The 12,980-nt window shown below is 36.1% G+C and overlaps 1 protein-coding gene across 1 annotated transcript; it reads left to right on the top strand.

The window, feature by feature from the left end:
• The first annotated feature begins 3,966 nt into the window (after positions 1–3,966).
• LOC127558128 (olfactory receptor 51G2-like) lies at positions 3,967–8,385 on the top strand. Its single transcript, XM_051991358.1, has 2 exons — positions 3,967–4,765; positions 8,366–8,385. Exons 1-2 carry the CDS (start codon positions 3,967–3,969, stop codon positions 8,383–8,385), a joined length of 819 nt encoding a protein of 272 aa, XP_051847318.1.
• The last annotated feature ends 4,595 nt before the right edge of the window (positions 8,386–12,980 follow it).

Raw genomic sequence — 12,980 nt, 5'->3', positions numbered from 1 at the left:
TATTTTTTTTCTAGTATCTGCCCTTGGGGACCAAAGGAAACCAGTTTTATCTCTCTCCTACATGGCAACATTCCCAGTATTCAAAGAAGTCTTTTATGATCATTCCCCATACCTTCATCGTTTCTACTCCAAAGTAAACATCCCCAATTGTTCTAACTGAAAGAATTCACCTATAATATCTTTATTTATAAATCTTTTAAAATTATAATTGAAGCTCCATTCAAATTCCAACTCCATAAAATTGCCTCATATTCTCATAAGTGTAAATGATCTGAACTTCGTGGAAATTTTTTTTTCATTACTTTGTGGTTCCTCTCTAATCCCTCATCTAAGATTGCAAACCTTTCTAGGAACTGCATGCTATTGATCTTTGTATCTCAGCATCCAACACAAAGTCTTGCACATTGCACATTGGAGGTATCTAAATAATATTTAGATGAATCTCCTCACTACAGCCTCAGGCTAGATTTAGCAGCATATATTAAGACTAAAACATGGTGTCAACACTTGTTGACATGTTTCCATAGAAGGGTAGCCCTGAATCTGATCTAACAATCTGTGAAATTGAGATCTTTAGAAAGTCCTGTTTGCTAATAGTCTTCAGAGATCCTCTAGGGCTTCAATAAATTTTGTTTGGCAGTGGTTAATGCTAGATTAAGGCCAAAATCCCAGTATCCCAATACTATGTTCCTTGGGGGAAGCAATCCCCAGGATGCTGTGTAATGACCGCAAGTAAAATTGCTGTCCTTCTGACAATCTGTCTTTTGGAGAAGAAGAGCATCTGAAGTCTGGTCTGTGGGTTGCTGGTGAGTCAGTATTACTGTCTTTGCAGAGGGATATGAGAAAGCAATTTCATAACATTGTTGAGATCTTTGTGGGGCATAACTAAAGGCTTCAGCAAAACCTTAGGAAAAAGCTACTAAATAGATGTCAACAGATTTAGACAAGAGTCACCTAAACTAGACTTATATAAGTTTCACATTCTGATTCTTACATTTCTTTATCTCTAAGCCAATGATCAACCTAAAAGGCAGTATGGAGAAAGATGATAGAAAAGTGAACTTGAATTAAGATAGAACTGATTTTAAATTCCATCCCAGACTTACATTATATCTATGTGATCCTGGACAAGTAACAATGTTATGAAACTCACATTTCTTCCAGTGAGGAAAGAGACTGATGTTATTTGACTTCTGTAACTTTAATGGATGGTTAAAAAAAAAAAAGAACTTTTTAAAATTTTAGAGTGTTAAAGACTATTAATATCCTAATCAATAATAATCATTTAGAGTTATTTAGTAACTAATAGTTAAAACAATTTAACATTCATTATCTCTCATTTCCTCCTTACATTAATTCTATTAAGAGGTTGGGACAGGGATGATTTCCCTCATTTTATAGATGAATCAAGTGGCATATAGTTACTACCTAGTACCTGAACACAAGTCCTAAAGTCCATGGTCTTGGTTTAAAAAAATCTTTGGAAATTATTATACTAATCATATTTAGATTATTTTGTGATCCTATATATTTTATTTTGTGTTTTTAAAAACATGATTCAGAGCATGGGCTTATATGTTTCATTAGATTGTCAGAAGAGTCCATGACAAAAATGGTTAAGAATTCCTGGTTTGTGGATTAGAACCCTGAACTTGTAATCCCAAGATTTTGATTTGAATCCTTTCTTGAACAGTAGCTGTGTGATGCCAAACAACTCACTTAACCTGTTTCCTCATCTGAAAAAATGAGGAGGTTGGACTTATTGACTTTTTTTTTTCAATTACAAATCTACATCCAGATGAAGTAGCAGAATAATTCTGGTCTTCTTATATCAGTGTCACTTCTCTTACACCATACAGTTTCTTGTGTCACTTCAAAGAGGAAGATCATTGATTTTAATACTGCCCCATATCTGGGATTCACACTTGGCCACTTGAAGGATATAATCTCAGTGTCAAATGCTTATCTTCTTTTTTTTTTTTAATACTTCTCTCCTCTACAAAGAGTCAACAGTAGTATTCTTCTCAGTGTAATCACCTGTTTAGAGTGCTAAAAACAGGCACAATGTGAGGAAGTTGTATATAAATTAGGAAATTCTAAAGTACATAGTATAAGCATAACGTGTTTTTTTTTTTTTCCAGACAGTTTTTGGTAGCACAATCTCTTCGACTTCTCTACATTATTTGATGCTGTTCATCATCTTTTTCCTTCTGTTCTTTTCTATTTCTGTGAAAACTTTCTGTATTAAAGGCATCTGATGCACCTGGAATTCTGAGTCCTTTTCACTTTATTAACTTTATACCTTCTTTTTCACACATTAATATGGATGTTCCTGAAGATCTGACCATGGCTCATTGTTCTTCTCTCCCTACACTATCAAATTCCATGTATCATATTCATTTTTGCTGATTCAATTATCATAGTTTTGAGTATGACAACCCCCCCATTTCCCTTCCATATTTCAAATCTCTAACAACTTTTCTGAGCTCCAAACATATCTAAATTCCATCAGGACATATAAGAAAGTGATGATGATAATGACAATCATGTTAAATATTATTTTTATACTTTCAGTATTACATGGCAGCATAAAAGTATAGTGGGAAAGAATTCTGGATTTACATCCAGAAGTCCTTGTTTCATATTTATACAACTTACATTTCTGACTCTGAATAAGTCATTTACACTACCCACTCCTCTGTTTGTTCATCTGCAAAATGACAAGCTTGAGGAAGATGACCTTTTGTGATCCCTTACAGCTTTAAATCTAACTATCCAATAATCTCTCATAACCCTAAATTTATATGTTCAAAACTGAGCTTATTATAGTTCACCCTAAAACTGAGTCCTTTATATCACCAATGACAACAATTAGAACCTATATGTGCTTTTATTTCCCTCTTTAGGGCTCTATTACATGTGAAGAGTCCAGGATGGCAACCTTCTTGTCAGCAGAAGATAGAACCCAAGAATAACAGTATTGAAAAATATAATCTGGAGTGGCCAGTCTCATAAATATTGTGATCCAATCTTGCAAGAACAGAGACATGTAAGCAATAATAGAGCAAGATAAGCAAAGGGAGGGAGGGGTGAACTTTATTGATATTCCAAAATAGGTATACTTTTCAAGGTCTGCCTGTGGGACCAAAGAATTCACTTTTTATGTAAGACTTTGAACCTTTCCCTGTGTTTATTCTTTTTATTCCCATTTGGTTATCTGAATTAGTTGGTAAAACAATCCCAGAAAACCTCACAGGTATTGTGTGTGTGCCTCAGTAAGAGGAAGGAAATGGGAGAAGCCAGGAGACTGTTCTGTCCTGCCAAGTTCCAAGAAGAGAAACAATGGACTACAAAAGTTAAGAGCAGATAGTTGGTAAAGTGGGATGAGAAGGAAATCCACCCAGACTTGAGATGTTTCCCTGAGGGCTCTAGAAGATTGAGCAAATAATATGTTATCTGGTCTTCAGTTTACTCTTCTGTAAACTGAGGGACTAAATGATTGCTCAGGAATCCCCAGATTTGGCATATTATGATCCCAGGAAGTGTGATATTTAAAGATTTTTGTCTATTATCCTCCCAAGGCTTCTTTTGTCTTGAGTCCATTGACATAGGTCTCCTTACTGGACCTTCATTGGTTCTGAACTAAATTCTTTAAACTTCTTCTTGAGTCTTCCCTTAATGGTCAGGCCTGGAATATGGAGACTACCTGGTCACATCATGGGATAAGTAAGACAGTGGTGACCTTCTGGTTTGAGAATTTTTTGGGGGGAAGACAGTTTCCTAACTGGTTGTCTCCTTTGATTCCAGAACTATTGATGACTCAGTAAAGTTCCACATTCCCCCGAGAACTGCTCCATCCTCCCAAGAACCATGCAGACCTTAAATCACAATGGCACTACATTTCTCCTCATGGGCCTTCCAGGCCTAGAGAAAATGTACATCTGGCTCTCTATCCCATTGTGCACCATGTATATAGTGGCTGTGGCTGGAAACAGCTTGATCTTGTGGGTGGTAAAGTCAGAAACAGTCCTTCACCAGCCAATGTACTACTTCTTGTCCATGCTGGCCATGACTGACCTGGGCCTTTCTTTTTCCACCCTGCCCTCTATGCTAGCCATTTACCTGCTGGGCCAGCAGGAGGTGGAGGTGAATGCCTGCTTAGCTCAGCTCTTTTTCATCCACACTTTTTCTATCATGGAATCCTCCGTGCTTCTCTCCATGGCTTTTGACCGCTTTGTGGCCATTTGTAATCCACTGCGCTACACAACCATCCTGCCCAGTCCCCGAGTTGCAGGCCTGGGCTTTGCGATTATAGTCCGAAGTGTTGGGCTCCATGTCCCTGCCCCCATCATGTTGAAAAGGCTTCCCTACTGCCATTCTGGTCAACTGTCCCATTCTTATTGCCTGCATCCAGATGTCATGAAGCTTGCTTGTGCGGACACTCGTGTCAACAGTGCTTATGGGCTCTTTGTGGTACTCTCCACTCTTGGCTTGGACTCCATGCTTATCGTGGCTTCCTATGTGCTGATCCTCCATGCAGTCCTGGCCATTGCTTCCCAGGCAGAGAGGCTTAAGGCCCTTAATACATGCGTCTCACACATCTGTGCAGTGCTGCTTTTCTATACGCCCATGATTGGTCTGTCCATGATCCACCGCTTTGGGAAGCAAGCTTCTCCCTGCATCCGGGTACTCCTCTCCTACCTGCACTTTCTCATGCCCCCTGTGCTCAATCCCATTGTCTATACTATCAAGACCAAACAGATCCGTGAGAAGATCTTGCACTTCTTCCAGTCTAATGGGGCCAGAAGGAGAGTTGGGCAAGAACACTGAGGAGATAGGGCTGGGCAGGAGCAAAGGTGCTACATAATACAGAAGGAAATGTCTCCTTTTGCAAGACAGAGATCATCACTCATATCTGATGGGAAAGGTATAATTTCTTCTCTTCTTCTCCACATAATTTGTGGAGGTGACATGGCCCTATTTCTGCAGATCTTCATCTGATTTAGGAGACATAATTCCCTAGTTTTATATGAATTTCTGAGCTTTTTAAAGAGATACACCTCTTTATTCTAGTGGGAGAGGCATTCCCTCCCTACGTTAAAGAATTTATAGTGTAATACAAGAGAAATGCCCCTTGATCGGGTGGTAAAAATAAGATTTCCATACAAAGGAGTATGACCAATTATAAGTACTTAAAAAACACAGCTTTTTGATTCCATTGATACAGGAAACCCCCATTAAGTAAATATTTATACCAACAATAGATTTGTACCTACTCTGCAACTTAACAGTGTTAGAGAGTTATCTGGTAAAAATGAGAGATTCTGTGTCTTGCCCAGGGTCACTCACAAAGTTTGTGTCAGATATAGGAACCAATCAGCATTTTGCCTACTCTGCTGTCTATATTGTTTAAAACTACACAAACACATGAAATTATTGTATTTAGATTTTGAATAAACTTAGAATAGTGAAAATTGTCAGTCAAGAGGAACAAATAAATGCATAAATGATAAAAATATATTGTGTCTATTATTTCCTGGGCACATAATCTGGGAAAGTTTCCTGAAGGAGTTGACTTTTGAATGACAGTCTGACAAATATCTAGGTGCCCTATTATTATAAAACTCTTTATCACACCTTGTTAACTATCTTAAAGTGCCTTCATCCTCTCCTCCTTATTCTGAAGAAAAGTTATATTGATTGGCCCCTGTCATGACCATGGCTTGATTGGAACATTGAGACTAATACACCACATAGTTTGGAAGATTCTTTCCCAGGCAAAAAAGCATCCTACTCATATCTAAAATCTGTGTTGTTCAATTTTTAAATACCTAAAATGAGTCAGATGTCTAAAAATAAATGCAAAAAGGTTATTGATGTTGGCAAACATAGTTAGAAAGCCCTTATTCTTTATAAGATATGCAAGCCCCTCAGGCCCTGGCCCAGAGCAAATGTTTCATTCCTTTTGAACAAATTCTAATGAGTCAAGTTAGCTAATTTGCAATCTGGTTTTGAAGTTCCATACTCTGGAGAGCATTGCTAAAAGAGGTAGTTCCTATGTAGTTGAGTCAACAAACAACTTGACTCACTGAAGAAAAAAATATTAAAAAGAGCTCAACTAACAATATGGGGTCATAAAAGTACTAAAGACAATGTCTTTTCTACAACTCAATAGACGTCACATGAAAGCGGCACTGATTAGAAAATAAAAGATACTTACAGGAGATAACAAGAAAAAGTCTTACGACTTCAGGAGCTAAGATGGCAGACTGAGGACGGGACTTTCTGAAGTCCACCCAAATACGCCTCCAAACAATTTTTAAAAATCATCTCAGAATGAATCTTAGAGCAGGGAAACAGTTTGCCAGCTGGGCAGAAAAGACATGTTTCACTGGAGTCAGAGGGGAGTGAGATCTAAGAATAGTAGCAGCAGCCAGACTCATATCAGGGAGCCTGTAGAGTAGCTCCAAGCTTGGGACAATCCACCAGCATGACCTCAAGTTTCTGAAAGCCAACAGACCCCTACACAAATGGGCAGTCAGTGCAGCACAGGAAGGTATGACCCAAGCTGCCTCATTCCCAGAACAAGTCACCAGCAAGGTTTTGACCTCATTGCTGACTGACCAACAAGAACACATTTTTTCCACAGTAATAGGATATTAGGGGGGAAAATAAAGTAAAAAGTACACAGCAGAGAATAAAAATATAAGGAAGCAAAGAAAAGATGGAGAGTCATGAATATAATGACATTATTAATTTATATGCTTTATTGAAATGGAAATTCATCATCATATAGCTTGAATCCTCCACGATGTTCTGCTTGGCACATGATTGTGTTTATTTGTTTGCTTGTTTATTTCATTTTTTAATTTTCATTTTTTCTGCCTTTCTTTTACTCTTTTTTATTTAGTTTTGAATAAAAAAATAATAAATAATATTTTTGCTTTGTAAAAATTGAAGCTATGAATGTATTGCCTCAAAAAGTTGTAGAGTCCTGCTCTCGTGAAGTCTTGATTTGGGTTGAATAATTTATAAAAGTATGTTTGTGTTGAAAGTAATACCATTCTATCCTTAATCTTCTAATCATTAACTATTGATATTGTTAATAATTATTAGATTCATGGAGGAATCAACTTTTACGCTATAGTGTATTAAAGTTGTCCTATCCATCATTTCACATCTAATTGAAACTGTTCAACCATCATGAATAGAAACTAGATTTGTGCTTACATTGATAAACTCTCTTTAAGATAATTTCCTTTTTTTGAGACAGGTCCCTACCTTCTTTGCTATTTATGGTTTTACAGAATTTCCTAGACCAGTAGGGTCAAGTGAACAAGCACACAACCTTGTTTCACTCCACTGGTGACTGGAAAACTCAAGAGCATCACCCATTGTCCAGAATCTGGGAAACCATGTCATCATGAAATTGATATACTATGCTGATGAACTTCTAGGGGCAATCAAATTTTGACATAATTTTTCATAAGCCTTCACAACTGACAGTATCAAAGTCTTGGTCAGATTCAGAAATGTTGTATACAGACTTCTGTTTCTGGGATGTTGTTTTTTTTTTTTGGATCTATCAGGCAGTAAATACCATATCAGTTTCTGAAGTCACACTGGCTCTCAGGTAGACAACCTTTTTCCAGGTATAAGTTCAGCCTATTAAGGAGGACTCTGGCAAAAATATTGCCAGTAATGAGACTACACTGTGATTGTCACAGGAAAATCGATTCCTTTTACCTTTATAGACAATAGACGCATCCTTGAACTCCTGGGGCATAACTTCCTTTTGCCATATAATCTGGAAAATTCAATCAGCTTTTGTATGAGCAATAGATACCCCAACTTTTAAATCTCATCTGGATAAAATCAACATCAAGAGCTTTACTACATGAAAGTGGCCTAATGACACTCAAAATCTCTTCTTCAGTTGGGACTTCAGCTGGGGAATGATTGATTTCAACTTGAGGTAAACAGTCAATAGCTTCAGCATTGATTGATGATGATCTATTGAAAACATTATGAAAGTATTTAGCCCATCTGTCCAGGATCATATCTTTATCACTATTAAGTAGGTATCATCAACATTGAATAGTTGAGATGCACCAAAGGTCTTTGGCCCATAAATAGGCATAAGAAGCATCATAGAAATGCTTTGAATTTTTGCTATAAGCATAAAACTGAATTTCATCTGTCTTTTTACTGAGCCAAGAATCTCACATCTAGGGGCAGCTAGGTGGTGCAATGAATAGAGGACCAGCCCTGAAGTCAGGAGGACCTGAGTTCAAATCTGATCTCTGACACTTAACACTTCCTAGCTTGTAACCCTGGGCAAGTCACTTAATCCCTATTGCCTCAGGAAAAAAAATAAAAAAATGAATCTTGCATTTAAGTTTGTATTGTATTTTACTTTTGATGGAATTGAATACTACCTTCTAAGGTATAGATAAATCATCCTGATGATGCACTCTGTGGAGTTCTAAGTTTTCATTTAGCAGCTTCTGAATTTCCTCATCTTTTTCATCAAACCAGTCTTGATGTTTGTGACCCAGTTGTTTTGACCCAAATGAACAAAGGCAGTTTTGTACATCAAATCTCCAAAAGCTGCCTACTCCTTTTCTGCTTCATTGTTGCCAACTGTGTGTTGGCTCAATTTATTCTCCAAGATAGCGAGTTCTTTCTAAGATAAGCACTCTAATCTGTTAAAATTAATTCTTATTAATTAAAGGTCTTTTTGCCTTGCATCCACTGCTTTTGTTGAATGCAAATATTTACCTTCAAGGGGATAAATCTATGATCAGTCTAGTGCTCTGCACCACACATTATCTTGTTAACTCTCATACCCTGTCTCTTCTTACAATTGCATGGTTTATTAAATATCAATGTTTGCTGCAAGAGTGCATTCATGTAATTTTATTGCATTTAGGTAAATAGAATATAGTGATGGTCCTAAGAAGTTTATGAAATGCACAAGTGTTCAATAGTAAGTGACCATTGTTCTTGTGGTTTCCAACTCCATTCTTTTTGAAGACTCCCTGCCATGTCTGGTAATCTGAGGTTAGTATTAAAGTCACACAGAATTATAATCTTGTCCTTTTTTGGCACATTGATGACAAGGGGCTCCGGGTCTTCACAAAATTCCTCTTTGATCTCATCAGGACTTATCATGGTGGGAGCATAAGCACTGATGGTGGTGGTGTGGCATTTTCCTGCAAGTGGCAATTGCATTGTAATGAATCTGTCATTAATTGGAAGCCATATGAGCTTGTCTACTAGATTAATTTTTATTGAAAAACCTATGCCAGCTTCAAGGTGCTCCCTTTCACAGCTGCAGCTCCAACTCCAGAAAAATGTGTATCCAGTTCCAAGTTCAGTTATCTGGATTTCATTTGCCAGTCTTGTTTCTCTCAAGGCAGCTATTTGGATGAGGTATCTGTTTATTTCTCTCACAATAAGAGCTGTTCCTCTTTCATGTCTACTAGATTTTGTGTTGTCTATAAGTGTATGCATATGCAGTCTATCAAGGATGAGAAGAATCAGCTTTTGTACATTTTTTAGCATTTCCATGGCAGAGTGGGATCCCTCTCTGCCATGGTAATCAGGCAAGAGTTGGATAATCAGACAATTTTTAAGGCATCTTTTCAAGTCCCTTCCTTACACATGGAAGTGAATTGTGTGATCTTAAAAAAAAATGAGGCAGACCTCATACCACATGTAGTAGACAGACACTTAGGAGACTGCTGAATCCCACTGATGCTTCCAGTGAGAAGACAACCCTCTGGCCTGGCCTGCTCATTTTACTTTTTATCACTTATATATTGTCATAGGGCTTTGAAAGTGGTACAAATGGTAAAATGATATGGTGGTATCTAGGATATACTGTGCCATATTTAACATGTAAAGAACTGCTTGCCATCTGGGGGAGGGGGTGGAGGGAGGGAAGGGAAAAGTCAGAACAGAAGTGAGTGCAAGGGATAATGTTGTAAAAAATTACCCAGGCATGGGGTCTGTCAATAAAAAGTTATAATTATTTTTAAAAAAGCTGATGTCCCTAATGCAATAAAACAAAACAAGAAATAAAGTGGATGATACACAAAGAAAAAAAAAATATAGTGATGTTTTTTGATCCATGCATAAATTGGATTTAAGTGAGGCCGAGTTGCACAAAATTATCATTTTCACTTTCTTTTCTAAAGCCACCATTGCCCAGTGGCAGGATGCTATCAAGATGACTGGTGATGTTTCAAGATACACTGAATGACCTTGGGGTCTTCGATGTCTAATCAACCTCTAAACCCTCCACAACAAGCCCTGCTTTACCTACCTACATGGTTGTTGCAACAAATTGCTCTCTCCCCAGTCTTTGCATGCATCCCCCTAATTCACTGTAGGGTTTGACACCCTTTGGTTACCCTCAACCTGGTTTATCCTGACTGCTGAAATGATTTCCTCAGGTATGGCCACTGTGCATGCTACAGCCTCTTAGAGCCACAGGTGAGAGTTAAATGGGTCAGGTGGACACCAAAAGTGGAAAGTAACTTTGTAAAGGGCTTGGCAGACCTCATACCACATGTAGTAGTCTTTCATGAATATCCTACACCAGGGAGAGATAATAGAAAATGTAATAAATAGAACACTAGTGTTGGAGCTTAGAAGACTTGATTTCTTAGCTTTGTGCTTTTGGGTAATCTTCTTATTATTGACTTTACTCTTTTGAATAAGTTCTTTTACATCCATACTTTAGTTTCCATATCTATAAAGGGAGGATAATAATGTTACAGTGAACTACCATGCAAGCATCTGTATCCAAAGAAAGAACTGATAAATAGATGAATAAAATAACTTTATATAAACATATACACATATACATACATACATACATACACACACTATTTGTGTCTAATGGTAGCTGTCTCTAGGGAGAGGGAGAAGGAGGAAAGAAAAAGAGAAATTTATGTCATAATTTTGTTGTATATTTGAAAGGAATAGCAAGTTGTACATAGTAGATTTTCAGTTTCATTTGCAATCATCTTTTTATTGTACTATCTTGTGAAAATTCTATTAATCACAAATAAAGTAATTTTTTAATTTGCATGAAAAGTGAATATTATTTACTCTATTGCAGTTAATTGGACTATTTTTAGAGATTATATATGCACATATATATGTTTATGTATGTATGTATATGCATATATTTGCATATATGCTGTATATATTCATGCATGAATACTATATACCTTTACATATATTTATACGTGCATTTATACTAAAAATCATATATATTAGGAAAGAGGTTTAGAAAGAACCAGGAAAAAGAGAATTGGCTAGACTGATTTTTAGAAATACAAGTGTTGTGTTTTGTTTTTTCTTTTTTTTAAAGGTTAAGATCCTATTTTTAAAATTTGTTTGTTTGTTTATTAGAACACATATTGCTTTATGAATCATGTTGGAAGAGGAAAATCAGAGTAAAGGGGAAAAATACAAGAGAGATAAAAAAAGAAAAAAAAAAGAAATGAACATGGCATGTGTTGATTTACATTTAGTCTCTTTAGTTCTTTTTCTGTTTGCAGATGAAATTTTTTGTCCAAAGTCTATTGGGATGGCTTTGAATCACTGAACCACTGAGAAGAACCAAATCTTTAATAGTTGATCATTGTACCTTTTTGCTGTTATTGTATATAATGTATTCCTGGTTCTGCTGGTTTCACTCAGCATTAGTTCATGTAAATATCTCCAGGACTTTCTAAAATCATCTTGTTCATAATTTTTTAAAAATAGAACAATAATATTCCATTACCTTCATGTACCACAACTTGTTCAGACATTTCCCAATTAATGGGCATCTATCATTAGATAGATTTGCCCATTTATCGTTATCTTTTCCTGTCATCTTAGCCAATCTGAGAGGTATGAAGTGGTATTTCAGAGTTGTTTTAATTTGCATTTCTCTAATCAATAGTGATTTAGAACATTTTTTCCTATGACTATAGATAGCTTTAATTTCATCATCTGAAAATTATCTGTTCATATTCTTTGACCATTTCTCAATTGAGGAATGATGTAGTTTTATAAATTTGACTCAGTTCTTTATATATTTTAACAATGAAACTCTTACTGTTTTATTTTTTCTTAATGACAACATTTAATGTTTAAACAAAAATTATTTTTTATAATAGCAATTTTCTTCCAGTGATTCTGTATGGCAGTGAATTAAGGAACAAACGATTTCTGAAGAAATATAGTTCTAGACCACCAAAAAGACAATAAGAAAAGGGGTATTTACACTAATGGGCAGACTACCTTGTAGAGAAAATACTCATTGATGCGAACATAGGTCTATTAGAGTATAAGAATGCACAGTTTGGGTGTTTGTATAAAGTCTTTGCCATCACATTATTTTAATCACTCCCTTGATCTATATCAACAAAGCCAAAAACATCATCACTTCTATTTTCAAAATCACCAACATGATTGTCAAATCCCCATTTTTGTTACTTTTATTACATTGAATTGAAAAGCAACATGTTATGGCACATAGATTCAGAATCTGCAAACTTAGAAATACAATCCTATAACGATCAACATATTTAACATGTATTGGACTACCTGTCAGCTAGGGTTGGGGGTAGGGGAAAGAAGGGGAAAATTTGCAACAAAAAGCTTATGCAAAGGTAAATGTTGGAAAAATTACCTATGCATATGATTTGTAAATAAAAAAACTTTAATAAAAATAAAAAGAAAAGAAAAATCACATCAAAAATTAAAAAAAACAAAATGCAAGCAAACAACAACAAAAGAATGAAAATACTATATTTTGATCCATACTTAATCCCCATAATCCTGTCTGGGGATAGATGGCTCTCTCCATCATAGAACCATTGGAATTGACTTAAATCACCTCACTGATGGAAAGAGCTACATCCATCAGATCTGATCATTGTGTAATCCTGTTATTGTGCTGTACAATGTTCTCT

Source organism: Antechinus flavipes, chromosome 3 (genome assembly GCF_016432865.1).
Source record: "Antechinus flavipes isolate AdamAnt ecotype Samford, QLD, Australia chromosome 3, AdamAnt_v2, whole genome shotgun sequence".
NCBI lineage: Eukaryota > Metazoa > Chordata > Mammalia > Dasyuromorphia > Dasyuridae > Antechinus > Antechinus flavipes.
This window is presented reverse-complemented; position numbering and strand designations above follow the sequence as displayed.

Excerpts from the sequence above, each read along its gene's own strand:
- LOC127558128 (XM_051991358.1), top strand. The coding sequence starts at position 3,967 with ATGTATATAGTGGCTGTGGCTGGAAACAGCTTGATCTTGTGGGTGGTA. Across the intron at positions 4,766-8,365 it reads TATCAAGACCAAACAGATCC|GAAAAAAAATAAAAAAATGA; the intron begins GTGAGAAGATCT and ends CTATTGCCTCAG.